At 37.0% G+C, this 27,778-nt stretch overlaps 2 protein-coding genes, 5 non-coding genes and 3 pseudogenes across 8 annotated transcripts; 8 read left to right on the top strand and 2 right to left on the bottom strand.

Annotated features, from left to right (window-relative positions):
• Positions 1-51: 51 nt before the first annotated feature.
• Positions 52-5,192, bottom strand: ACLB-1 (ATP-citrate lyase B-1). The gene is given in 19 exon segments (XM_089044799.1): positions 52-313; positions 316-347; positions 772-782; positions 784-1,057; positions 1,178-1,248; positions 1,348-1,424; positions 1,541-1,646; positions 1,796-1,923; positions 2,017-2,149; positions 2,262-2,390; positions 2,485-2,640; positions 2,749-2,825; positions 2,920-2,980; positions 3,364-3,498; positions 3,587-3,709; positions 3,780-3,849; positions 4,062-4,164; positions 4,260-4,387; positions 4,952-5,192. Coding segments are annotated over 18 exon segments (1,827 nt in total). The 5' UTR covers positions 4,360-4,387; positions 4,952-5,192; the 3' UTR covers positions 52-272.
• A 6,035-nt stretch (positions 5,193-11,227) lies between these two features.
• On the top strand, positions 11,228-11,423 carry LOC148920136 (U2 spliceosomal RNA). Its single transcript, XR_016124875.1, has one exon. It is a non-coding gene; the product is annotated as a U2 spliceosomal RNA (small nuclear RNA).
• A 2,825-nt stretch (positions 11,424-14,248) lies between these two features.
• Positions 14,249-14,444, top strand: LOC148920137 (U2 spliceosomal RNA). The gene has a single exon (XR_016124874.1). It is a non-coding gene; the product is annotated as a U2 spliceosomal RNA (small nuclear RNA).
• Positions 14,445-14,483: 39 nt separating this feature from the next.
• Positions 14,484-17,530, bottom strand: LOC103323168 (uncharacterized). The gene is made up of 13 exons (XM_089047315.1): positions 17,371-17,530; positions 17,083-17,228; positions 16,938-16,986; positions 16,675-16,821; positions 16,209-16,345; positions 16,031-16,100; positions 15,825-15,915; positions 15,630-15,699; positions 15,413-15,508; positions 15,196-15,295; positions 15,035-15,121; positions 14,869-14,957; positions 14,484-14,699 (listed from the first exon to the last, which is right to left on the bottom strand). Exons 1-13 carry the CDS (start codon positions 17,417-17,419, stop codon positions 14,532-14,534), a joined length of 1,299 nt encoding a protein of 432 aa, XP_088903441.1. The 5' UTR covers positions 17,420-17,530; the 3' UTR covers positions 14,484-14,531.
• Positions 17,531-17,747: 217 nt separating this feature from the next.
• LOC148920138 (U2 spliceosomal RNA) lies at positions 17,748-17,944 on the top strand. Its single transcript, XR_016124886.1, has one exon. It is a non-coding gene; the product is annotated as a U2 spliceosomal RNA (small nuclear RNA).
• A 1,694-nt stretch (positions 17,945-19,638) lies between these two features.
• Positions 19,639-19,800, top strand: LOC148920139 (U1 spliceosomal RNA). Its single transcript, XR_016124857.1, has one exon. It is a non-coding gene; the product is annotated as a U1 spliceosomal RNA (small nuclear RNA).
• A 1,874-nt stretch (positions 19,801-21,674) lies between these two features.
• Positions 21,675-21,851, top strand: LOC148920140 (U2 spliceosomal RNA; annotated as a pseudogene).
• Positions 21,852-22,399: 548 nt separating this feature from the next.
• Positions 22,400-22,561, top strand: LOC148920141 (U1 spliceosomal RNA). Its single transcript, XR_016124849.1, has one exon. It is a non-coding gene; the product is annotated as a U1 spliceosomal RNA (small nuclear RNA).
• A 1,715-nt stretch (positions 22,562-24,276) lies between these two features.
• On the top strand, positions 24,277-24,485 carry LOC148920142 (U2 spliceosomal RNA; annotated as a pseudogene).
• An 860-nt stretch (positions 24,486-25,345) lies between these two features.
• On the top strand, positions 25,346-27,122 carry LOC103323197 (receptor-like protein kinase ANXUR2 pseudogene; annotated as a pseudogene). Its single transcript, XR_016124652.1, has 2 exons — positions 25,346-25,451; positions 25,533-27,122. The product of XR_016124652.1 is annotated as a receptor-like protein kinase ANXUR2 pseudogene (transcript).
• Positions 27,123-27,778: the final 656 nt, after the last annotated feature.

Consider the following 27,778-nt stretch of genomic DNA (forward strand, 5'->3'; position numbering starts at 1 on the left):
TGCCCAAGAGAATACCCACTTTACTCTATTCTCTCCTAAAACCCCAGAAAGTGAAACCAAGAAATTTTATAGGAAAACATAACTTTGTTTAGTAAACTGATCGAGGCTTGTCCCTTTATGAACTTTGGATACAACTTACAAATGAAGATACTCAACTCCAGCATTAGCAATACAAACACTATTCTAACAACTGAACAACTCAAGGACCTTGAAGACAACAATGCTCGTCGAAAGCAGGTAAGTCGGCTTTGCACCTGCTATCTGAGAGCCTTTCACTTGGTGTAAAGAACATCCTCCCATGGGTGGCGGTAAGGGGCTGCTTCAATCTCTTCTGGTCAAAAGTGTGCCTGAGATGAAGGGCAGGGAGTAATCAGTCAGGTAAAAGGATATTTTACAGAAATTCTAAGGACTACATCATATATAAAGCAGAAAATGATGTCCTCTCTCCTATGTTTATCTGACCCACCACAGAACCTCATTGTCATCAAGGACAATCGTTTGTTTCGTATTACTCTCAATGACAAAGCTAGGGTATCTAAACCTATATATAAACCCAACAAATAAGAATTGACTACTTGAGTTATTAATAAGTCCTATCTGCATCAGCCACAACAGGACCGTAGGACCACCTAATCTGTTTACCGACCTTTTAAGTCCAAATGCATTTTCCTTTGGTGTAAAGAAGCTATGTGCCTATGTAGAATCAATTCTTCAAGTGTCTATATCCAGAATTTGAGTCTACCTAGCCAATGAATTTTTTTTAATACTCACCCAATCAAACCGAATGGAACGTGCCAGCACAAATAGCCCATTCAGATAGCCAATATCAACAATCTCATCAATCTCTTGCTTGCTGAACAGTCCACTGCCTGCAAGAAGATCCAAGAACAGGGTTCCAATAGCACCATCGACATTAAGGACCAGGTTGTTTGCCTTCGAGAGTGTGTAGGTTTCAACTTGTACTGCATATTCCATGTACTTGACAGAAGGGAAATGTGTGCGTGCGAACGCTTGTAGCAGCTCTACTCTCTTATCTCTGTTGTCCCCTCTCTTGATCCTTTTCCACAGCAAAGAAACAAGAACTTCCAACAATAAGATTTCTTATGCAACTACTAAATGCATTAAAGATTGAAACCCCAAGTTTATACTATTGCATAATATTGAAAACTCGCAATACCTGTGCCCAATCCCTGGCACACGAATGCCTTTCTTTTTCATACTCTCGACAAATTCATAAGGTGTAAGATTCTGATGAAACACAGCAGAGGGATAGCTTGTTAGAGTTAAAACATTATTTTAACGTTTAAGCGTTGAGTTATTACACACAAAATGTCCAATAAAGCTCACCCTGTCATATGCATCCTTGAAGTATCGAGCAGCATCATCAACGGCACCACCAAATCGGGGACCAATTGTGAGCAAACCTGTTTCAAAGGCTCATATATAATTATTCCATAACCAAATCATCTCTGAGAAGCCCAGTCCTTAAAGTAGAAAATTTTATAACAAAGTATAGAACATTCAGTGGTAAAATATCTACCTGAGACAAGGCTGGAAACAAGGTCCTTGCCAGCCCTAGCAGTTACTATTGTGTTGTGAGCTCCAGAGACGCAAGGACCATGGTCAGCACATAACATGATGCATATCTGAAATGAATGTCATATGTATTAGTGAAAGAGGCTAGAATACACAATTTTGCTCCTAGAGCAATCACAGCTAGATTTTCAGTAAACAAAAGTTAAACAGAAGGGTGAAGAAGTATGAATAAGCAGCTCCATAGTAATCAGGAATCTACCTCAATAAACTGAGTACAATAACGGGGAAGGCTGCGCTTGAACCACAAAAGAGAGATAACATCACCCACACCGTAACCCTGCTCAACAATGGAGGACATAGGTACACCAGCATAGCATGGTTCCTCACCTGCAAAGTGGATTAAAAGAAGTCAATGAAACTGATGTCTAAATATCAAACATGTGAGTAATATATAGGAATGTCGTTGGATTTAATACATACCTCTATCATCAGAGATTGTGGATATAATGTGAGTTGGAGCCCGAACTTTTCCACTCTTAATTGCAGAGTTAAGATCTTCAGGTATTTGTGGAGGCTTAAATTCCTTCACTGGTGTAATCTTCCCTTGTTCAACCTGTGGAAATCAACCAAATATGTAAGCTTAGACAGCCACGGACACTAATGGAATTAGAGAACTTTTCAAGCAATCTTTGTGGTGGTTATCCTCAAGGCATGCTGTAAATTACCAATTTTTCAAAGGTTTCCTTGATGGCAGTTTCTAAAGCTTCATATGAAGTGGGAACAACAGCTCCAGCATCCCTCAAGGCTTGATTCTTTGCTTGTGCAGACTCCAACTCACCACCACTTTTTGCGCCCTGATTTAAACATTGTGAAGGAAGATTTAGAATTTTTAACCCTTTTAGGTTCTTGGGAAGAGATTCGTCAAGAGCAACTGAGATGACAACTTACAGCATGACCAAATTGTACTTCGGATTTGAAAAGCCTTGCGCAAGTTCCACTAACCCAAGCAACGACTGGTTTGGAAACTTTCCCCTGTTTCAAAGCTTCAACTAGAGAATACTCATCTCTCCCACCAAGTTCCCCAAGTACAACAATAAGTTTAACCTGCATTAGATCAAGAAATCAGATTGCAAATTTCAGGATGCTGATGCCCCCAAACAAAATGCAAAAATGGACAGGCCCTGAAGAGAAGTAATTGAAAGCAAAATTTACCTGGGGGATATTGTTAAACCGCAGAACATGGTCAGAAAGAGTAGAACCTGGGAACACATCTCCTCCAATAGCAATACCTAAAGAGTTTCAAGAACACACCCAAATTTTACAACCTTGCTTAAATATTAAATCAGTTATGAAGACTAAATTAAGCAGACCAAACGTAGATACCTTCAAAAAGCCCATCTGTTACACGAGCCACAGTATTGTATAATTCATTAGACATCCCACCCTGCAATTGCAACATATTTTATTATTTTAAGAATTCTAAACAAAAATATGAGTTTCTTGACAATGCACACCGCAACGCAGTTTGAATAAATATGTGGAAACTCATGGCACATTGCAGAACTAGAACTATTCTCAGTAGTTTCTAAAACTAAGGGCATAGGACTTAAATGAATAAACTTGATCAGACATTAAATACAAAAGTATAATGTAATTTGCTAGATGTTTAATGTATATACATTTTGACATATACATTTACCAAAATTATCCGAAAGTTTATGATATTGACTTCTGAGTGGGCATAAAGAATGCTCAACAATGGAACAAAACAGAATGCAAGAACGAAAATGAAAAAAAAAAAAAAAAAGCACTGGAATAGCTACATACAGATTTGGAGACAAAACCAACAGATCCAGGCCTGTACAGCTTGCAGTGAATTATGTTATCAATTGTTCCAGCAGTGTCACCAATCTTAAAAGCACCAGCTTGAATTCCTCCAACAGTAGCTGGGCCAATAACAACCTGAAAATTATATGATCATTCGAGTGAGTACTGCCTGTTCATTTTCATAGTTAGTGCAATTCAGAGGACGTTGTATCTATTGTCTAACCTTGTTGTTTGCTCGTGCATATGCGATCAATTGCTTAGCGTCTGACTCAGGTACACCTTCAGCAATGATTGCAACAACTCTAATCGTTGGTTGCTTCAGAGCAGCCATGGAGGAAGCGCAGCACTGCAGATAAGTCAACATATATTCAGGATCGAAATTCTGCACTCCAATAAACTACTCACGAAATAAGCACTGACCTTCTAAAGGAAGCAAAGTTGATGAAGACATCGGCAGTAGGATGTGCTGCACAAGATGCTTCAATGCTGCAACAGTTATCAAAATGAAGGTCAGGCAATCTCAAACTCAGAAAGTAAAAAAAAAATATCAATAACAACAGATCAACAATGAAATTTGATTAATAACTTAATTGGCATGCTTCAGTTATGTTAAGACTAACTGCACATGTACACAAGGTGGATTGCAGCCAAAAAAGACAAATGAAATCTAAGAAGAGAATGAAAGAATGGTGACTTACGTTGAGTGCACTGGTATGGCGATCTCCTCTTGACCGAAAAAGAGTTTCTGAAATCCCTCAGCACCGGGGTTAATGATTCCAGCAACGGACGGTGTTTCCCTCCCTATTACAAAGCTCAGTTACTACAATTACATTTTTTATTCTAAAAGAATACAAGTAAGATCACTTTCGTGATCAAAATTAGGAACTGATACACACCACAAAGGAAGTCAAAATCCAGCATGCGCTGGATTGGGAGCTGCTTGTAGTTGTAGAACAACGCTTGAGTGGTGCACGAGAAAAGTTGTCCGGTGGCCATGGTTTCGGGTCAAGGCAACCTCCGGTTTCTGAACATACAACAAGAAACCAAAACTGTCAACTACTGACACTGATGCATCACACATGAATACATGATTCATACAAATTCATAGCTCTTGTTTCAATAATTATGGGTTTAGGCAGAAGCATTTAGAATTAAGTAGATCAAAATGAAATCATCCAGTTAGGTAGATCTAGAGGCACAATATTGGTCAAATTTCTGTTAGCTAAAGCACACCTAAAGCCAACCAGATCGCAATTATAGTTACCTAACAGATCTCTACGCAATGCACCTAACAAACCAACCAACCCAAACAAACCCCAACCAACCCAATTGTCCAAGACAGGAGAAGCAGAAGCAGATCTTAAGCTTCCTCCTAAACTCCTATTTCCATTTATATCACTAAACAACGTAAACAAAACAAAACAGAGGATCAATTTTTCCTCGACGACATCAAAACCAGGGGAAGTTTCAAATACGGACAAGAAATGGGATCCCAGAAACGGAACCAAACAGCGGATCTTGTAATCCATGGCTGTTAGTTGGAGGGTCAATCGGAAATAGTAGAAGAAGGAGAGGAATTGGAGTTTACCTGTGAGGCTGTGAGAGTGGAATTTGGGATTTGGGGGAAATGTAAATGCTGGAATTTAGGGGGGATAGAGGAAGTGTTTAAATAGAGAGAGACATATATAGAGAAGACAAGGGAAGAGAGAGAGGGGTTGGGTTGAGGCACTGAGACGGAGAGGTTGCTACCAACGAGAGAGAAGTGGGGAAGGAGGGCGGGGTGAGCTGGTCACGTGGCGCTGGGTAGTTAGCTCACTGACTGTGACTTTTTTTTTTTTTTTTTGGTTTTATTTTTTATATCATACTGGTTGGTTGGCGCTGTACAAAATTTACTCCTCTTGCTTCGTTCATTATTGTATGTGACGAGGTGAGAGAGAGAGAGAGAGTGGTGGGCTGGGGGGAGGTTGGTAGATCCAGGACTAGGGTTGGCGCTTGACCGCTAAAATGGACAATTTTATTTCACACGAGTTTCTTTTCTACAATTCCATTACTTGTAAACTACCCTCTAAATAAGTTTAAATTGCAAACCCACCATTAACTCTTTTTCTTTTTCTTTTTATGCCAACAACCACGGCCATAAATTATTATAATGAATGAAGCTCCCTCTGCTTCGGTCCCAAGAAGAAAAGGAAAACAAGGATTTCAATACAATTTTGTTTTCCTTGTCCAAGTAATGTTATACATAAGATTTATGTATATATTAGCAAAAAATTAATGGGTTTTTTATAATACAAGTAATATAGTATGAGGGGAGATCAAACCTAAGATCTCGGTTGGAGAGCTAAGTGCTCTTTAAACACTCTGTGAATAATGACTAAAATAGACATGATGTTAAAAGTGTTATACACTAATCTTGTGGTGGTAATGGTAGTGATAGTGATGGAGTGGAGTTGATGGTGAAGATGAAGGCGAAGTTGATGGTTGTGGTGGTGGGGATGTGGTGGTGGTGGTGGTGGCAGGATGATAGGATGTGGTGGTTGTGGTGGTGGTGGTGGCGGTGGTTGTGGAGGTAGTAAATGTGGTGGTGCAAGTGGTGGAGTTAGATGTAAAAGTGGAGGTGATGTCATTTTTTAAAATAAATGATGATATTTTGAGAATTAAAAATTCATTAAATGTTGGAAAATTTTAAAATAATCGAGATATTTTAATTTTACTAAACATTTTGCTTAACTTAAAGTTAAGCAAAGCAATCCTAAACGTAAGTGCTCTTAATCACTTGAGGTAAAAGCCCATTATGGGAGTTTAAGTATTGGAAATTTGGAAGATATTAATATGGTTTGTTTGGTAAATTTATGTTGGAAAATTTTAACTCCGTCTCATAATTGGTGAGTGTAGACGGTGAGTACAAAATATTGAAATATTTCTTATTAAATAACTGCATTTTGTTCATGAGAAAGGAGACTTGGGTGAAAATCAATTGTTTTTCCATGTTTGGTAAGTCCGACATGGTAAATGTTTGCTGACACATGAGAAAATAAGGGAGAAATGTAACCTTCTTCCCCATTGGGTTTTATTTTCCTTTCCCATTGGAAACTTTAGGAAAATGGACCAACATTAAATTTAAATGATTTTCACTATTTTATCACTTACACTCCTTTTTAGTTATAAAGGAGTGTAAGTGGATAAAATAGATAAAAAGGAGTGGAGAAATCACCACTCTAAATTTAAATGCACATTTTTCATGACCATTTTGTCCCTATTAACAATTTAGAATTACAATATAGCAATAAATACATTATTCTTTATTTGATTTCATATGGGTATAATTGGAAAATTAAATCAATTTTGTTTTACATTCCTCCACAAACTAAACATGGAAAATGAAATAAAGTGATATTTCCTTATTACTTTCCTAGCATTACCAAACATAGGAAATGAATCTTCCATTTCTCATCTCTTGGGAAAAGTCATGGGAAATTATTTCTCATCAAATTCTTTCCACGATCCAAACAAGTTTGTGTTGTGATTTATAAACTGCCCATTTGCAATCACCCAACTTTTTATTTAAGGTTTTTTAGGTTTTAGACATAAAAAAAATTTCACTTTTGGAAAAAGCCAAAGCTTTTTCAAAAAGACAAAAACTACTCAACTTTCAAATCAAAGACATTGAATTCCTTAGAAATCTAAAATAAATAAGGTATTTTTGTCCATTTTTGCTTCTTTTAAATTTTTTCTCTCTCCTTTTGCTTTTTCCAAAATGTCCCTTTTATTTAATGGTATTTTTCTTTCTCCGGAAGAAATTGCAATTTATATTTCCCTCTACATAGTTTTAAAATATAGATATTACTTCAAAACGGTGTGAACCAAATGCGTCCTTATGAACAAGGAATGGAATAAGTGTGCCATAGCTGTCAAAATGGGTTTGACATTCAGCATGTGTGCAATTCATGTATTTTTCTTGATTGAGATTTTTGCTCTCCTTGTGCTCGATTAAAGTCCTGAAAGGAAAATTTCCATTGTGGTCCAAAACAATATAAAGCTCCCTGTTAGTGAGTTTCAACTTTCAAATATCAACCTCAGTCAGTGTTGGTGCTTGAATGCACATTCTACTAAACCAATTTTTCCACATGCAATGCAATGAAGTGATCATTTATATATTTAGAGTGCGGACATACCATTTAGACCTTCGTTGTTTTTAACATATTCCTCTCTCGTTCTTTACGAATTGACAACTAAGTTTAGTGTTTTTTATTTTTTATTTTTTATTTAAACTTAACGGTGTTAAGTAGATACTAACGCCCATTCCTCTCTCCCAAAAAACCCTCCTAAAGCCGTTTTCACTTTGAGGGGGGAGGAGGCCCTTGATCTTCCTCTCCTCTCCCCTCTTTCTCTTCCTCCCTCTCTTCTCCAGAGACAAATGGTTTTCTCTCATAGGCGATTGTGATTTGTTCTGATTTTCCTCCAACCATTATAGGCGATTGCGTCTCAGCGTTGGATCTCTACCTTCGTTTTGACGTCGGATCTCTAATACCATCTTTTTGTGGTTTATTTATGTTCGGAATAAGTCACAAAGACTCAGAGTTCTCTGTGAGTTTTCACCTCTCCTTTTATGAGAGCTTTTCACGTCTCCTTTGTGAGAGTTTTATTTGTATTGTTATGGCTTGGTTTTTCAAGCTTTGTCTATTTTTGATTATTCTGAGTTTGCAATCTTAGTTGGGATGCCTATGCTAGAGTTTATTTGATCCTACGTGATCATTAGTGAAGGCGCACCAGATTGTCTTAATTTTGTTGTTCGACCGCTCCATTATTATAATCGCTCTTTGTGGCTAATTTGTTTTGGCTCCTTATGGCTAATTATTTTTTTGGCTTAATTATGAATGCAATCCTAGAATTTCTCAACAAAAAAAAAACTTAACGGTGTTAAGTTGGAGTTAATTAAATAGGTATATGTCAAAAGTTAAAAATTAATATGTCATATCTTAGTCGTTAGATTATTAAAATAGTTAAAATTTTGTAAAATACGGATAAATATATAATGACTAAAATATAGAATCTCGAGATCCGTTTAACTTATGAGGCTATAATTTTTTTTTTCTCTAATAAGTTAAATATTTTTAGCGAGGCTTTCAAGAGAAGGATAATTTCTTTTATTTTGAAGTTTAAATAAAGTAAAACTTGAGTGAAGCATTATGCCAAGTTTGAACAAGTCTTTGCCTGCATTTAGATACTCTAAAGTCTACACGTTGAAGGATATTTAGATATTTTTTGTTGGCTTGTAAATGTTCAAAGAAAGTGGCCAAAACCCAGTGGGTCAAAATTAACAAAAAACAGTATCTCTCATCAACTCAGAGAGAATAAACGATACTCTGCAACCATTACTGTGATCAGACTCCAGCGGCAACACTAGTCAACTGCCGTTTTTTTTTTTTTTTCCTTCCTTTTTTTGGTCTGAGCTGCCTCTTTTTTTTTTTTTTCCTCAACATGGACTTTTATATCTATGTGTATATATACAGTTCAATTCTATTTAGAGATTCCTCAAAATTATTTGAGGGACACCTTTTAAGATCCTCTATGATTTTTTTTAACGATCAAAACTATCTATTTCTTACGTCTACATTAATAGATTATTTTTGCAAAAAATTAGACAAATTGGAAATTATTTCGACATTTAATTGTGTCTCACTAAACTTTCAATAATTCAATTGAGTGGTTAAATGATATCGGATTCAAGTGATTTTTTGTAGAGCTGATCTTTAAATGAATATCTACAAAATAGATAGTTTGGATTAGTGAAATACAATACGAAGTAGGACCTACAAAGATGTCCCTCAAATAAGTTTATTTATAAAATCCCTCAACTGACGCTCTATATATATATATTCAAAATTATCAATTAGGAATTTATACCTTCATTCTTGGTTGAAATAACATATGTTTTTTTTCTTCTCAAATTTCTCTTTTTATTTTAATAATATATATACTTCTTTTTTTTTAAGCAATATTAGGGAAATCAAATCTAAGACCTCGAGTGCATAATATATTAAAATATTATTGTATCAACAAATACACCACGTTAACATATTATTAAGGAGAGGTTCTACAAAATAGATAACAAAAATAGACTGCCAACAAAGTTAAACAACTGGTTGAAAAATTCTTCTTTGTTTTTGAAACCAAATGTCAATCGAATATACATATGACCTATGACACATTTGAACATTTCTCTTTGCACTTGGTTGCGCATTTAAAATGTATACAAGTTACAACATGCGTTTGAAATTTTGTTTTCTTTGATTTGGACATAGTAAATCCTAGTCAAATTTCTCCAGCAACATCTGGCCATGTCACTCTAACCCAATTGACATTCATGCATGTATGCCATTTTTCTTGGAATTTAAAATATCGGTATACGTAACTATACCAACGTCCAAAGAAGAATTGTTACCTAACTCTCTTTTATTTTTTCTTTCTTCATTTTACAATCAGAAATCTGCTCTTCAAACTGAAAAACAAAAAGAAAAGAAAAACATAAGAGACAAATGATTGAAAGCTGCGAGCCCCTGAGCGCACACATGAAATGGCAAATTACTGTAAAAAAAAATCCGTTGTCTTTGAAGGGGGAAACACTTGTGTGAAATGGGGATATCAATATTTTGTTATTTTTGACCAATTACGATATGTCACACGTGATTATTTTTTTATGTAGTAATATGCGATTTATCGGAAATGACAAAATAGTATTATCTCTGTTATACAAGTTTTTCTGCTTTGAAAAGCAGCACAATCGGTTGGGGTGGGTTCTAAATGAATGGCCATGAAAATTAGCTGCGACAATACTGTTGCAGAGAAACTGATGTCACAACCAACAATGTGACTCTGCGTTTCACAATGATTGCACAACTAAACAAGTATGAAGATGAAGATGAAGATGAAGATGGGTCCATTTTGACTTAAACCAAGTGTCCTTGCTTCATATTCTTCAATTTTTTTTTTCTTTTTCTGAGTTTGAATTATTCCCAGTTGGTGTTCTCAGTTGGCTTAATTACTTTTTTGGGTCAACCTCAGTTGGCTTGATGAAAATCATTATGGCCATTCCTCTACGCTAAGACACAATTCCATTGCATGAATAATATAAACCAAATGGTTCACACTATAATATTTATATTGCAGCCCCTCATCATTGACTAGAGCATATATATGGAGTTTTGGACTGATGTTACCTGTATCGTGTAGAGCATTTGATCGAGAATAGATTTATAAAAAGAATTTGAAACCCTTTAAATCCATATTGCAATGCTATTTTAATTATAAGCCACCCAATCAATGATGCTAAGTTGTTTATTTCAGCATAGTTGGTGTCGACTTGTATTTGTTTTTTTCCTTTTTCCTTTTCTTTGCCTCCGAGTTTAGATATCGGGACCAATTCATTTGAGATAACAACAATTAGCCATACATAGTTGCTGATCACTATATTTTTGTTGGTTAAATGTTTATGCATATCCTAACTAGAGCAAAGCCACCTTTCGCATTCCTAAGCGAAAGTTTAAAGGTCTTAAATTACAGATTCAAATGGTATGATTGATATCCGCCATGCATCAACCATGGCATTCAGCAATCTCTTCAGTGAGTCAGAAGCATAACCTTGTTTAGGAAAAGAAAGATTTGCAGATCACTCTATCGTTCAAAGCTAAGCCAAGCCATGGAGTAGAAGCGTTGCTTTTGCTACGTTCTGTTTCTGGTGATAAGATGGCTGTGGATGCGGCAAAAGTACTTCAAGAGAGTGTTTGCAATCCCACATCGGCCACTTCAAGAAAGGAGGAGAAGGAGCTGTGTATAAAACAAACAGCTCAACAGAGAAGAAAGCATACCTTTCTCGGCCTTTTGGCTAAGATCAAGTGTAGTATCTGTTCTTATCAGTTTAATATCTGATACGTGGGCCAATGGCCCACACGATATTAAATTAATTTCTTTAGGGGGAGGGCCCAACACAGTAGCTTGCTACTGGGGTTCTCAAGCGTCGCCCAAGCGTTGCACTACTGCATGGGCCTGGCGCACCCCACCAAAACAAGTTTAAGTTTTTACGGCCTAGCCGAAAATGTTGTTAATGATATTGCATGGGCCTGGCGCACCCCACCAAAACAAGTTTAAGTTTTTACGGCCTAGCCGAAAATGTTGTTAATGATTTATGTCATTGACTACCCCAAACCCCTTAAAAATAATTATTAAATTAAAAAAATAAATAGCAAATGCACCAACATTTTCTCTTTTTAATTTCCCTACATCGCAAATTTTTTTATTTCTAAAAATGAAATATAAATATCAAACATAAGAAAGAAGTTTTGGTTTTCTTGCTAAGACGGACTTTACTTTGAAAATTCGAAAGGAAACTTGAACGTGGATCAATTTAGATCAATGGTCCATTAATAATTTTACTTGAGCTTTGGCTTTTAAACCCTCATTAAACCCCTCACCAAAATTCCCCTCATTATAGCATTTCCATCCTCAGATAATTGTTAGAAATGAAGATGAGATTCATGCACTATCAAAGTGAATGCAAAACTACCACCTTCAGCTAGCGAGTTACTTGGTGCCTCAATGGTAGGAGTTCAAAATTTGTTGAAAGCATTTTGCGGCCACGAGCAAGTAGAACCTTGAGCGGGGATTAATCTCACCATTTGGGTGTGAGGACACCTTGTGGTATTTAACCGAAAAAATGAAGGCAAAACTATATTTTTGATACAAGCAATATTGAATTGGGAATTGAACATAAAAGACCTCAGACAATATCAAAGTTTATTTTTCATCTTGACTAATACTAAAGACTGACTTTACTTTGGAAATTCGAAACGAAACGTGAAAGTGAATCCATTTGGATCACCTTGATGATCCACTAGTAATCTTACTTGGGCTTTTGAGCCCTTGTGACCATTGTATGATTTGGTCATGGGTTTGTCATAAGCCCTTGCCTTTGGACAATTTCTTTTGTTAATTTCCCATGTCCTCATAATCACTCAGTTTTTTCTAATATTAATTTGGTGTCAATTTTGGGGTCCATGTTGGTTATTTACATCCTTATCGGATAGACGTTAGAAATGATGATGAGATTCATGCACTATCAAAGTGAAGGCAAAACTATGTTTTTGATATAAGCGATACTGGATTGGGAATTAAGCCTAAAAGACCTCGGACACAAAGGTAAATGTTTTAACAAACCCCTTACAAAAGAAAACTGTGTTAAAACATACACAAAACTGAAACACATCTGTTTACATTTAAGCTAGATTTGTGTTGAAAAGAAGGGTAGTAATTAGAAGAGAAGAATATAGAACATACAATCAATTTACAAGACATTAAGCTACCAGATGATATATGCCTTGAATCAAGACACCTATGCTCATGAAAATTTGTCCACTTCTGTGTTTCAAAAACCATGTTAAGACATAGGAATATTATAGTTGACCATAGAAGGTATAGTGATGAACATATTAGAATTGCTCTCTCTCTCTCTCTCTCTCTCTCTCTGAGAATCTATGAACTCATACACACCTGGAAAAATTGGCATAATATAATATTTCCATACACAATAAGCCAGCCAAGTCTCACACGCACTACTCACCTAATCCCAAATGTATAATGGCAATCACTCAAACCTTAGCATATTATATGTGCAGCATTGAATATAGATCAGTTTTCAAACCCTCCTGCTTCCAAAGATGAAGAGTTTAAAATCTCTAACACTCATACTTCTCATTCAAATTGCCTTCCTTCCAATATTCCATTGCATAATCTTATTCCCAACGGCAAGAAAACACCAAATTACGATCTTTGCGAGGGTTTTCTTGATCCACCAGGTTTGTGATCTCTGACGTTCAGTCGAACGGCAGCTTGAAACCACTTAGGCCGAAGGTGCAGAAATGGGGTGCAAACAGACACACAAATTCTAATTTCCTGTGTGCTCTATTTGGGCTAAAGTAAAAACAACCATTATGTAAAATAAAATCAAGTCGGATTTGCTTATAATCCACAATTATCCACTTAACATTTGGTGGCGGAACAATTTTTTTCTCCTTTATTTTTGGTTTGGTTTGGTTTTGTGTGCAAGACTATGAGCTCATTGGCGTTACAACATTGGAACATAGCCAACAAAGTTTTCAACCCTTTGTCCTGCTTTCAAAGATGGCAGAGCAAGGCATGAATGATGCTGACAATGAGGTTGAATATTCATCTTTAGCACCTTAGGGCCCGTTTGATAACCATTTTAATTTTAGTTTTTAGTTCTCATTTTTCGTGCTAGAGTATAGAGGAAAAAGAGAGAGAATGGAAGTGAGAATAAGAGTGGAGATGGGATTGAGAGGGAAGATAAGAGGAAATGATGGGAGAGAATAGTAACAAAAGCGAAAATAAAAACTAAAAACTGAAATCTATTATGAAATTGTTTTTATTTTCAAGTTTTTGTTTTCACTTTGTTACTCCTTACTCTCGGCCTCTCATCATCTCTCTCAATCTCATCTTCCCTCTCATTTTCTTTTATACTCTAGCATAAAATATAAAAAATAAAAACTAAAATTGAAATGATTATCAAACGGCCTTTTAGCAAATCAATAAATTGGTTCAGTTTCTAAAATATTTTATAATTACCGGATGATTTATACCTATGATGATAACAAGGCTGTGGAGAGGTTTTAGATGTACTTGCATTGACGCACAAAAACAGCAAGTATATGTACTCTGTCTAGTAGAATTTCTTGGGAGTTCTGCGATATACATATGTACTCAGCAAAGATTTCTTCAAGAAACTGAAATCCCATTGTCCCACATCGACCAGTTGAAGGAAGGAGGAGAACGGAGATGTGTATAAAATAATGAGCCCAAGACAGGGAGAAGCATACCTTTCTCGGCCTTTTGGCTAAGATCAAGTGTAGTATCTGTTCTTATCAGTTTAATATCTGATACGTGGGCCAATGGCCCACACGATATTAAATTAATTTCTTTAGGGGGAGGGCCCAACACAGTAGCTTGCTACTGGGGCTCTCGAGCGTCGCCCAAGCGTTGCACTATTGCATGGGCCTGGCGCACCCCACCAAAGCAAGTTCAAATTTTTACCAGCCTAATAATAAGAATTTAGTGGAAAAATTAATACCCACCTAAAACAGAACTTATAATGTTAATTACTGATTTGTTATGACATTGCTGAGGGAATTTGTAATGGGGAAAGACTTGACAGTTCCGACAATAGAAAGGGCCTCTCTAAGTGCCTGAAGGAGATGGTCTGGATAATCCTCCATACTAGCAATGCCATGCTGCGATTGCATATTACTTAGGATTCTTCCCACAATCTGAACAAAAAATATGAACCTTTGTCCGTGAAAATAGTAACATTGCCAAAACTAGAATGTGTCTCCTAGCCACAAATTTTTGGGCAAAAACTTCAAAACAGCAGTGAAAAAATGATAACTGAACGTGTTAGGAAGGATAGAGTTCAATGTGAATAGAATAAGACTTGACCTTTCGTGCATAGCCACCATAAGCAACACCTCCGATTATAGCATGCACCGAACTAGACGTTCCAGTTAATATTTCATCCCTTGAGTTTCCTGTAAAAAAAATTGGAATAAAAAATTTGCAAATGAACAGAGAGTGCTTGACCAGATGAGAGGAGGAATTCTGTTACTATGGAAGGATGTCATTTGGAAAAGTCCGACTTTCTTCAACCCATCAACTGTGTGAGCATTGGTGCCACCCGCCAGTTGAAGAAAACCTGCCATTGTCAAGGGATCAAAAGAAAGCTCTGTAGTCTGTACCAAGGGTGAATAGCAGATCATATGTACAAACCATGAGGCCTATCTTTTATTGCAGCCAAACGAAGAGCAAAAGCAATCGATTCTCTTGTGGCACCTCGACCAATATCTCCACTCATGGGGCGGCCATCCAACTTCAGTTTACAGGTTTTTTATGCAGGTAGAAAGCCAAAAAACTAAGTGAGGTTGTGATGATATATTTTGAAAATATTTTAAGCAATTATGTTGGGTTCAAATTACAGGAGGTGCACCTGCCATAGATTGAAGCAACATAGATCTGGTTCCATAACTGAGTACATATCCTTCATTGATGATACAGTTGCCTCCCCAATATCAGGTAAGCTAACCTGGAAATGGCAAAAATTATTGCAGAACTCCCAATAAATTCTACTAGACAGACACCCAGCGAGTTTACAGCTTAATAGTCCCTGTGAATTATTAAACAGAAGAAGTAGGTGACACACTTACTGCTGCTAATCTTAAATATTTGATCGAGTCAGCCAAACCATCCCAAAGTTCTTTAAATGGAGCAATCTGCCTACAGAAATTAAGGCTTAGTACAGTGCGATTGCCTCCGCTTGAATTGATATAAACTCAATTAGATTAAGTGCACAGAACATCCATGAAATAGTAAACGTTCTTCCCTCAATCAAGAAACTGTACCTTCCAGTTGTATGAATCTCTACAGCATCAACATCATTTCTTTTGAGAAGTTCAGAGGTTGTAGCAGCCTCTCTTATATATGAGGTCACTCCTATATTCACATCAACATATAAAATAATTTTGTATCCAACACAGAAATGATAAAAGTTGATGTCTAAAAAGTATGCATCTTTTGCATATTACGTTTTCAGTAAAATGATTCATACTTATTTTATCATAAGGGCAAACTGGAATGCAACGGCCGCAGCCATAACAGCGTTCAGTTAGAACTCCACCCTGCATATTTAGTTAAAAGTTTTAGAAAGAGATCCTTGATGAAAACCATGTACAAAGATATAGAAGCCTCATAACATTGATATTGCTTTAAGAAAGGAAAAAAAACACCTTAAATGCACCAGGTGCATTGGTATGAAAAGAGAGTTGTGTTGTTGAATTTTGAGCCTCCAATGATATTGCATCAGCAGGACAAACTCTCTCACAAGGCTTTGAACAGTCAAGGGGACAATCCTCTGGATCAAATTCTGTTTTTAAGATGGTAATCAATTCGGTAAGCCTTAAAAAAATTGTGGGTAACTGAGATGAATCCAAGAAAGCATTGTGTTCATGACAGCTGAGGCAGCCAATCATTAAGACTCAAGATCACAAAGTTATATTGATATATTGATACATAAAATTACAAAACATGAGCAATTCAGGCTTGGAATTCTACCCAAAAACATGAAGGTATGCAAATTTCACCGAAGATAATTAATAATTAGAAATAACACAAGAATCTGAGCTAAAAGTTATGTTCCATAGGCACTTGAGCAATGTCTATGATGCTAACTAAAGTAAAGAAGAAGGCGCTTACCGGCCTTGCGAAAGTGAAGATCCTCATCATCATTAACACTGATCATGACCCAAGGCCTTCGAAGGGGGAGAATCTCAATTGCTGCATCAATCCCCTCGTTTACTGCATTCACAACTGAGACATCTGCTGCACAGTCTATGCAATCAACTGCAACCGTTCATCCAGTAACATTAATTAATTTAACTTCAAAATATACGCTCACTCACTCACTCAATCAAAAAGAGTTAAAATGAAGCTCCTCAAAAGAGTGTTTAATTAATTACCTCCTGCAAGAGTGTAAACCAGAGAAAGATTCCTTATATCAACCACATCCTAGAGAGAGACAGAGAAAAGTTAAATTAGTGTGACAGGAGGTGATAATGAAATGGACGGCTGGTGGGGTTTTCAGGGCCTTGTTGCTGTAATTACCTCAAAGCTTGCACCACATATGAGCTTGACCCAGTTGCCATTTTGAAGAGATTTTACTGGTGAGCACGTTATTGATGGAACCCCAACAGTTTTTATGAGATTCCTCACGTCTTCAAGGCCTTTGTTGGTTTTAAAGTTCACTCTTGCTGAAATTTTTTAAGACAGAGAACTGTCAGAGATGGAAAGAGAAGCAAGAAGAAGAAACTTTGATGCTAAGGAGAAATTGAAGTACTGCAGGAAAAGCTCATAACACAAAAGCAGTCAGAAAGGGAAAGAGAAAGGAGAAACCTTGGTGCTGAGTAGAAATAGAAGCACTGCAGGTAAAGCTCAAAGCCATCTCAACGAACAAGGCACAGAGACTTTCATTAATGGATAAATGTACCAGAATTTGGCACTGAAATATCCCAAGCACCTGTTAGTCTGTTGGGGACAATTTGGGCTTTCATCTTTTCCCAAGAGCTGTGACAGGCCCAGTTCAATTAAACTAAAAGCAGGTAGAGCCCAGTGTCAAGGGATGCAGCAGTAATTGACAATAAAAAAACAAGTATCAGAGACGGCAAGAGAGAGTTGTTCAAGAAAGTGTTTTCGCATTCCCACATCGACCAGTTGAAGAAAGTAGGAGAACGGAGATTGTATAAATAGGTCAGCCCAAGACAGTTAAAATCATACCTTTCTCGGCCTTTTGGCTAAGATCAAGTGTAGTATCTGTTCTTATCAGTTTAATATCTGATACGTGGACCAATGGTTCACACGATATTAAATTAATTTCTTTTGGGGGAGGGTCTACCACAGTAGCTTGCTATTGCAGCTCTCGAGCGTCGCCCAAGTATTTGCACTACTGCATGGGCCTGGCGCAACCCGCTAAAACAAGTTCAATTTTTTCACAGCCCAGCCAACTCTAAGCCCCAATGGAAGCTAACCTTTTAATGTGGAAATTAAGGATTTTTTATGATCCAGTGCCCATTTAACAAATTTTCATTCGGATTCCAAACTGCTGGTGCTAAGCCACCATCTCCGCTTTCAGCTTTTGAACACCTAGCAGTGATTTAAGTTACCATTGAACCATTTAATCATTATTTCCATTTACTCCAACTTGCTTGTAAGGTGCTAAGGTTGTCAAAACAATAGTACCATTTACCAGTACTTGTACAGTATTCAGATTATGTGAACTTTCACGGAGTCCAATTATTCATCCACCTTGAATGTGGAGGATGACAGAAAGTTGCCAATTTTTTTACCGCCTTATTCTATATGCAATTTGATGTTTTTCTTCTTCTAATAAGCGGAATCAAGTTTCATTAATATAAAAAGCTAAAGCTAGTTACATAAAAGAAAACTGAAAACAAGAAAAGCAACACAAAAGACATCAAGCCCACATAAAACTCACTATGCCAATAACGCCAATCAAACGCATAAAACCCACTTAAGACGTTACATTGGCAAAAAACCTAAACAAAAAGCAAAAAAAAAAAAAAAAAAAGAAGATAATAATCCCATTTTAAAAACAAACCATTAAAAAACAAAGTTGAGGCCCAAAAACAATGATCCCGCAAAAAATAAAACAAACAAAAAAAACCATAAACCTAAGAACATGAAACTAATTCACCACCAATGTCTACAACCATAGAGGAGTAACCGTTAAATAAAACCAAAGCTTCCAACAGAGAATGATGGTGGACAAGCCACCAAAGTTTCAAAGAGCACTACTACAATCCAAAAAATAAGTACAAAATGTACTTTAAATACATTGACATACTAGAAAGTGCCACCGAGGAAGAATGACGGAAGAAGCACCTATGGAGTTGAAGAGCAAAGGATGGTGGTGGAGATCTAACGCTGAGATGCAACTGCATTCGATGGGTAGAGAACAATATAATATATAGGGGGAAAGTGGTGGAGATCTTAGTCCACTATTAAAGAATGCAAACGGATATGTTCTCGACTATAATAAAGGAAAATTTTGAATCCAACAGAAACTGAAGTAATATAGTTTTCTATTACTCTCTTCACCATGACATTATGTGTCCATTAAAAATAATTGATGTTGTTAAGTCCAATTGTTGAGATTAAATGTGTTTATGATGAGTGGAGAGAAAGCTTCTGATGAGCTGCAACTAAATCACACTTAGAAAACCATTCATTGTGAAATTTAATCAAGCTCTCAAAGTATAACTTATGCAGTTGTTGTATTGGTCAATTATACTATAGCTGCACATCTAATTCTACAAAACCCCAAGTCTATGAGACTATTTATGACCAATTTCCTTTCATATTTCCTTTATTATTTTGTGTCAGACTTGGAGGAGAAAACATGCAACTTTTCACTGCTAAGGTTTTACTTTTCATATGTGCTCCTTAATATTTTACTTATAATAAATATTTTAATTATAAGTGTTTCTCTAGTTTAATCAATCTTGTCAAATCGCATGTGTCTTTGGCACTTTTTCTACAATTTTAGCATGTGATTATATCTAGCTTCAAGTACCACATCGGAAATGCATAAGAAGTAGAAAGTGAGACTCATGTATTAAAAAGGAATTAGAGGCATTTTGAAACATACTTACCTGGACGGGGTCAATGGGCAATCAAGAAGGCTCATGGCCTAGGTTGGTGACCTCCATTGCACTTAGGAGGGGTGCCTGCCTATGGTCTCCTTAACGTAGGAGAGCTAACGTCATAATTTGTTGCAGTGGGGGCATGCGTTCGCGCAGCCCCTACCTTAATTAAATATCAACTTTATTCTAATGGCTAGCAAAATGGGCCTAATTTCTCAATCTTTTTGGTATAATTGTTTAATATATCCATTGTTTAATTCAAAGAATTGATTCTAAATCAGCATGTTGAATATGTTTTATACTTACTTACTATCGTGCTCACAAAGTTTCTGTGTTCTGCCTTACCTACTGCTGTACTCAGAGGTTTTTTGTGTTCTACTTTTATGTGTTCTTCTATGTGCCCTATTTGTTCGGGTTTGTCAGTTGTTTCACTCGTGGTTTATGACAAGGCCTTCTCTACAGCTGTTCGATTGGTCAATGTCGAGTATGGTGTTCTATGACTCGCTTGTCAAGTTAGGCATGCGAAATATCTTTGCCCCAACTTGAGGAGGAGTGTTGGTGAGTCCCAAAAACAAAGATCCCTCCCAAAATAACACAAACAAAGAAAACCCTAAACCTAAGAACATGAAACTACTGTACCACCAAAGCACGTCTAGAACTGCGAAGGAGTAACAGTTAAATAAAACCAAAGTTTCCAATCGAGAATGGTGGTGGGCAAGCCACCAAAGCTTTAAAGAGCGCTACTACAATCCAGAAAAATAAGTACAAAATGCACTTTAAATATATTCACATATCAGAAAGTGCCATTGAGGAAGAACGACGGAAGAGGCACTTGTGGAGTTGAGGAGCAAATGATGGTGGTAGAGATCTGATGCCGAGATGCAGCGGCATGCAATGGGTAGAGAACAATATAACATATAGGGGGAAAATGTTGGATGAAAATGAGAAGTGTATGGTGAAAACCAAAAGTGGTGGGTGGGGGAGAAAGATTAGGGACAAGTTGTAGATCTAGGGTTTCCTTATTCACTCAAATATTAGGGGAAAAAAGGTGAGAGTAGAGAGAAGAATGTGAACAAAAAAAAGGTTGAGAAAAGAAAAGGGAAGAATGAAGAGAGGATAGGGTAGTGGGGGAGGTGCACCCTTTGGTACGATGTTGAAGGGCTTATAAGGATATGCTAGTGTTGAGAGCTCTTTCAGTGTAGAAATTTTTCTCTTTTAAAATTTGATGTTCTTAATTGGCAAGGGCATGTCAATCATATTTTGGTATAACATACTCATAGAGTTGGTAAAAATTGACATACTCACCAAACAAACAAATCCTCAATTTACAAAGTTGAATTTTAAAGTACACCTTCTCCTCACATTTAGACACTTCAATTCAAGTTATTTATTGTTGAAACATTGTTGGTTTTCAATGAGTTTGTATACGAAACCTTCAAGTAAAAACACGTGAACTAATGTTTTTCTGGAAACATGATAAATATGTGCCTGCCTAGAGCATTTCCACCCATTGTCCCATGACAAAAGGCAAGGGCAAGTAAAGGCACACACTATTCACCTACCCCTTTTAATTTTGCTTTTCCACCCATTGCCATGGAAAGTAAAAGCAAATACTATGCACATGAGATATGAGAAAAGGAATTTATATGGAGTTTTGGTGTGGGAAGTGAAGAATAAGGCTATGTATTTTTTCTTAAATTTTGCTGGGTATTTAAATTGGTTGTTGATGTCACGTTGACATTAGCAAACCCAGGCAGCAACCCATGTAATTCTTGCCTTTGGGCAGGTGTGGGTAAATATGGCCCATTCTTACCTAGTCAAACTTTTGCTGTTGTGGGCATTAATTCAAGACTGGGCTTCCTTTTTCCAGGCCAAAAGGCAACCAGTGGAAGTGCTCTAACTACATGCCTTTGGCTGCCCACAATTATTTTTGGTGGGATTCAAGAGAGTGTGTTCACAATCCCACATCAACAAGTTGAAGAAAGGAAATGAATAAAGGTGTACGTATAAAAGAATCAGCCCAATATAATAATAAGCATACCTTTCTCGGTCTTTTGGCTAAGATCAAGTATAGTATCTGTTCTTTAAGGTTTAGGGTTAACTGATACGTGGGGTCAATGGTTCACATGATATTAAATTAATTTCTTTAGGGAGAAGGTCGCTACTGTGGCTTTCGCGTGTTGCCCAAAAGCCATAAATTTATACACACATTTTCAACCTTTCGATTAAAGTAGTTTTAAACTTTTAATGGTTGAGATTGCATTCGAAAAGAAATCAATATCATCTCAACTATATATGATTAATATGCCTTGAACTAACCCATTATTCAAACTAGAAACTTATGACTCAGAAAACCATTCATTGTGAAATTCAATTGAGCTCTCAAAGTACAACTTATGCAGCTGTTGTATTTTTCAATTATACTGTAGTTGCACATCTAATTCTACAAAACTCCTAGTCTATGAGACTATATATGACTAATTTCCTTTATTATTTTGTGTCGGACCAGGAGAAAACGTACAACTTTTCACTGCTAAGGTTTTACTTTTCGTATATGCTCCTTAATATTTTACTTATAATAAATACTTTAATTAGAAGTGTTTCTCTAGTTTAATCAATCTTGTCAAATCGCATGTATCTTTGGCACTTTTCCCATCATTTTAGCTTGTGATTATATCTAGCTTCAAGTACCACATCGGAAATGCACAAGAAGTGGAAAGCGAGACTCATGTATTAAAGAGGAACTAGAAACATTTTGAAACATACTTACCTGGACGGGGTCTATGGGTGATCAAGAAGACTCATGGCCTAGGTTGGTGACCTCCATTGCACTTAGGAGGGGTGCCTGCCTATGGTCTCCTCAACGTAGGAGAGCTAACGTCATAATTTGTTGCAGTGGGGGCATGCGTTCGCGCGGCCCCTACCTCAATTCAATATCAACTTTATGCTGATGGCTAGCAAAATAGGCTTAATTTCTCAATTTTTCTGATATAATTGTTTAATACATCCATTATTTAATTCAAAGAATTGATTCTAAATCAGCATGTTTTTTCTTCTAAAAAAAATCAGCATGTTGAATATGTTTCATACTTACCTGCTGTCGTGCTCATAAGGTTTCTGTGTTCTACTTTACCTACTGAAGTGCTCATAGGGTTTTTGTGTTATGCTTTTATGTGTTCTTCTATGTGCCTTATTTGTTCGGGTTTGTCAGTTGTTTCACTCGTGGTTTATGAGAAGGCCTTCTCTACAGTTATTTGATTAGTTAATGTCGAGTATGGTGTTTTATGACTCACTTGTCAAGTTGGGCATGTGAAATATCTTTGCCCCAACTTGAGGGGGAGTGTTGGCGAGTCCCAAAAACAAAGATCCCGCCCAAAATAACATAAACAAAGAAAACCCTAAACCTAAGAACATGAAACTACTGTACCACCAAAGTACGTCTACAACTGTGAAGGAGTAACTGTTAAATAAAACCAAAGCTTCCAACGGAGAATGGTGGTGAACAAGCCACCAAAGCTTTAAAGAGTGCTACTACAATCCCAAAAAATAAGTGCAAAATGACGGAAGAGGCATCAGTGGAGTTGAGGAGCAAATGATGGTGGTGGAGATCTAACGCAGAGATGCAGCTGCATGCGATGGGTAGAGAACAATATAACATATAGAGGAAAAATAGAGGATGAAAGTAAGAAGTGTATGGTGAAAACTAAAGGTCGTGGGTGGAAGAGAAAGATTAGGAAGAAGTTGTAGATCTAGGGTTTCCATATTCACCCAAATTTTAGGGGAAAAAAGGTGAGGGTAGAGAGAAAAAGATGAATAAAATAAAAAAATAAAAAGGTTGAGAAAAGAAGAGGGAAGAAAGGAGAGAGGATAGGGTAGTTGGGGGAGGTGCACCCTCTGGTACGGTGTTGAAGGGCTTATGATGATATGCTAGTGTTGAGAACTCTTTATGAGTAGAAATTTTCTCTTTGAAAATTTGATGTTCTTAATTGGCAAGGGCATGTCAATAGTATTTTTTTTATAACATACTCAGAGAGTTGGTAAAAACTAACACACTCACCAAACAAACAAATTCTCAATTTACAAAGTTGAATTTTAAAGTACACCATCTCCTCACATTTAGACACTTTAATTCTAGTTACTTATTGTTGAAACATTGTTGGTTTTCAATGAGTTTGTATACGAAACCTTTAAGTACAAACACATGAACTGATGTTGTTTTGGGAACATGATATATACGTGCCTACCTAATGCATTTCCACCCATTGTGCCATGACAAAAGGCAATGGCAAGTAAGGACAAAAATACCATTCACCTACCCTTTTTAATTTTGCTTTCCCACCCATTCACTGGCGGATCTATAGGCGCAAGTTGGACATGTGAAATATCTTTGGTGGGTAAATATGGCCCATTCTTACCTAGTCAAACCTTTGTTGTTGTGGGCATTAATTCAAGACTAGGCTGCCTTTTGCCAGACCAAAAGGTAACCAATGGAAGTGCTCTAACTACTTGCCTTTGGCTGCCCACAATTATTTTTGGTGGGATTCAAGAGAGTGTGTTCGCAATCCCACATCGACAAGTTGAAGAAAGAAAATGAATAAAGGTGTGCGTGTAAAAGAATCAGCCCAAGACAATAATAAGCATACCTTTCTTGGCCTTTTGGCTAAGATCAAGTGTAGTATCTCTTCTTTAGAGTTTAGGGTTATCTGATACGTGGGTAAATGGTTCACATGATATTAAAGTAGTTTTAAACTTTTAATGGTTGAGATTGCATTCGAAAAGAAATCAATATCATCTCAACTATATATGATTAATATGCCTTGAACTAACCCATTTTCTCTCTCCTCCCTCCTCATAAATTCAAACTAGAAACTTATGACTTAATTTGTTCTCAAACGTTTAAACAAATTTTTGTGCCTTTGGTATAATCTACTAGACACATGTATGTTATAGAGTCATGCTAAGGATCAGGAAGCTTTGTGATGGATGGTCCGAAGCCATATGAAGAAACCCATGGCTGCTCATCGTCGTCCACCAGCTCACATTGAAATGTTGATAACTGTTTTTCCTTTTTAATAGGGTGGGGGGGTGGTCGGTCTTAAATCTTCAATATTGTTCCAATTCCCAAATTTTTATATACTTACTAGAATAATTAAAGAGCTATACATAAGACGTGTTTTTCACGTATTATTTACAAGCTCACTGGCAAAGTAGTGTTCCTTTTTATCTTTCTTCAGGTAAATGAAGGCAGTGCCTACCTTAGTACATGCATTAAAGAAGTATTGTTTATTATTAAAACACAAAAAAATAAAAAAAGGGATGGAAACTTCACACTCACATAATATTATTAATTCACGTGTTAAAATTTAATATTGATGAAGGCTCCATTTTGATTTAGTGTTTGCTAATTTTGGGGTTTTCACTTCAAATAGATTCTATATAAATTTTTGTATAATATGTTATATTAAAATCGACTTTTATATATATATATATATATATATATATATATAAAGTTAATAGAAAGTACTAAAGGTAAAAGGAATAGATGTATTGTATAGACCCATGCAATGCAAAACATCTACAACCCAAAAGATAATTTGGGATCATTCCTCGACTCGGTCAAGGCCATAGAGAATTAAGCGCCTCTCTCTTACCGTTGCTCTCCAACCACATAACGACCTCCTGTCCTAACGACCCTCCACCCTGGACCGGAAAAGGACACAAAAATTCAAAGGAAAAACAAAACAAAATTACAGAGAAATGAAAGCAAAACACAGTTGGAATTCTAATTCTTGCATCACTTCCTTCAATTCTCAGGTAAATTTGTAATCTTTTCTTCAATTTAAACCAAAACAAAGTTTGATTTGATAGAGCCATTGCAATTGAATTCTTGTACAGGAATGTTTCCCAGTTTTCCTGTACTCTGCTTTTCCCCTGTGACAACAATTGGCCTTGTCCTCCCCTGACATCTCAGTTGTTGAAATCTCTCCATCTGTAAAGGGTTGCTCCATTCAGCTATGATCTCCAAAACCCAAATCTTGTTTTCTCTGATTTTGCTTTCCTCTTTCTCATTAAACGCCATTCATGTTCTCTGCGAAGCCCCAGCCCCAACCACAGCCCCAGCCTCAGCCCCAGCCCCAGCCTCAGCCTCCGAGTCCCAATTCATCTCTTGTGGCTCTTCCCCGGATGGCGAAACTGATTCGTATGGCCGCAAATGGGCCTCGGATTCAAAGTTTCTCACCTCCTCCGACAACACGAAGAGTGCAACAACGGACTACCAAGACCCAGCTCTGCCTTCCAAAGTCCCATACATGACAACAAGAATCATCAACTCTGCAACATCATACAAGTTCTCTGTTTCATCCAGTCAGCGCCTTCTCTTGAGATTCCAGTTTTACCCATCTGTTTACGGGTCTTTGGAAAACAACAAAGCAGTTTTCGACGTAAAGGCGAATGGCCTCACTCTGCTCCGCCATTTCAGTCCTTTCATCACAGCCCTGGCTCTCACGCAGGCCTACATCATAAGAGAGTACTCGCTCGTCCCTGTACCATCCGGCTCTCTTACCATCACATTCACACCTTCTTCGAAACACGAAAATTTCTTCGCTTTCGTCAATTCCATCGAGATAATCCCCATGGAGGACACGTTCAAGGCCGCAGACTTGATCGGGTTCAAGGGCCAATCAATCGACATCCAAGGCTCTTCGCTCCAGACCATGCACAGGCTCAATGTCGGCGGAGGCTACATTCCACCAATAAACGACTCAGGGCTGGCCAGGACTTGGCTAGATGACTCACCCTACTTGTTAAACGCAGCTTTCGGGGCCTCATTTTTCGATGGGGTCTTTCTTGGTGTTGCAATTGAGGCTGACAATAATGTCACAGTTCAACACACTTCTGATGTGCCAGAATTTGTTGCACCTCTCAGTGTGTACAGGACAGCAAGATCCATGGGGCCCGATCCGAAAGTCAATGAGAAATATAACCTCACTTGGGTTTTCCAGGTTGATGCAAATTTTACATATCTGGTTAGGTTCCATTTCTGTGAGCTCCAAAGCACCAAGGCCAATGAGAGATCGTTCGAAATTTTTCTCAACAACCAAACAGCAGAGGACACTGCAGATGTGATTCAGTGGGCGGGGTCCATAGGGACCCCAATTTATAAGGATTATGCAACTCATGTTAATGATAAAGAGGGAGATGAGGTACTTTGGGTGGCCATGCATCCAAACCGGGAGCAGCATCCTCTGTATTATGATGCAATTCTTAATGGACTGGAGATCTTTAAGGTCAATGACACCCATGGGAACTTTGCAGGTCCAAATATTGTGCCCTCAAAGATGCTTCTTAACGCTGACGCTGCAGCCAGGAGTTTTATGCCAAACTTACTCTAGACCTTGATGTTGGGGGATTTTCTGGAAATGGATCCCCTTTTGATTCATATACTTAACTTCAACTATTTTGATTCCAAATTTCCAGGGTTTCAAAGTATATAAGTGTGATACTTTTTTTTAATGCAATTTATCGGCTACATTACATGTAAAAAACAAGCATACAATAGTCGACTATGATAGTAAAATCTCTTTCATTTGCACCATAATTTATTTTTTTTGGTGACAAAGAACTATATATTGAAACAAGCATCATCATCCTTTGTTTCTATCTTAATAACAATATTGCAACCCTTTAAAAGACACAAAAAGTTTGAGTACTTGTAATTGTGTTTTTCCTTAATTAGTTTTTGATTGTGAGGTACTTTGAGTACCAATTACATTACTTGTTAACAAGAAATAATAAAAACAACCGAAGAAAAAAGGCAGCACAATCACTTAAAAGTGGACTGCATGGGAGTATGGGCATTAGCTTCCATTCTTATGAGAAAAGCCCTTTTATGATGTTTCTAATACTCTATGCAACATTCTATGTGTGTGTGACAAAAAAAAGTGTATTTCAAAATCTCATAGTTCGAAAAAAATCATTCGAGCTAAGCTTGTGAACCTTGATATTCGGTTTGACTCGACTCATCTACACCCCTATGTAAGAAAAAATGATTTACAGTAATCATTTTTATACATTGTTAAACATTATTCTTGCACTATTATAGTGGTGAACCTTATGTAATCATATTTTGTTATAATTTATAT

This window comes from Prunus mume, linkage group LG2 (genome assembly GCF_029339155.1).
Source record: "Prunus mume cultivar Tortuosa linkage group LG2, ASM2933915v1, whole genome shotgun sequence".
In the NCBI taxonomy this organism is placed as follows: Eukaryota; Viridiplantae; Streptophyta; class Magnoliopsida; order Rosales; family Rosaceae; genus Prunus; species Prunus mume.

What these genes read in the sequence shown, in the direction of transcription:
- LOC103323168 (XM_089047315.1), bottom strand. Translation starts at nt 17,419, where the DNA reads ATGGCTTTGAGCTTTACCTGCAGTGCTTCTATTTCTACTCAGCACCAA. An exon ending in GTTGCTTCAATCTATGGCAG is followed by an intron (nt 15,296 to 15,412) that starts GTGCACCTCCTG and finishes TGTAAACTGAAG; the next exon opens with TTGGATGGCCGCCCCATGAG. An exon ending in AATAAAAGATAGGCCTCATG is followed by an intron (nt 15,122 to 15,195) that starts GTTTGTACATAT and finishes TGACAATGGCAG; the next exon opens with GTTTTCTTCAACTGGCGGGT.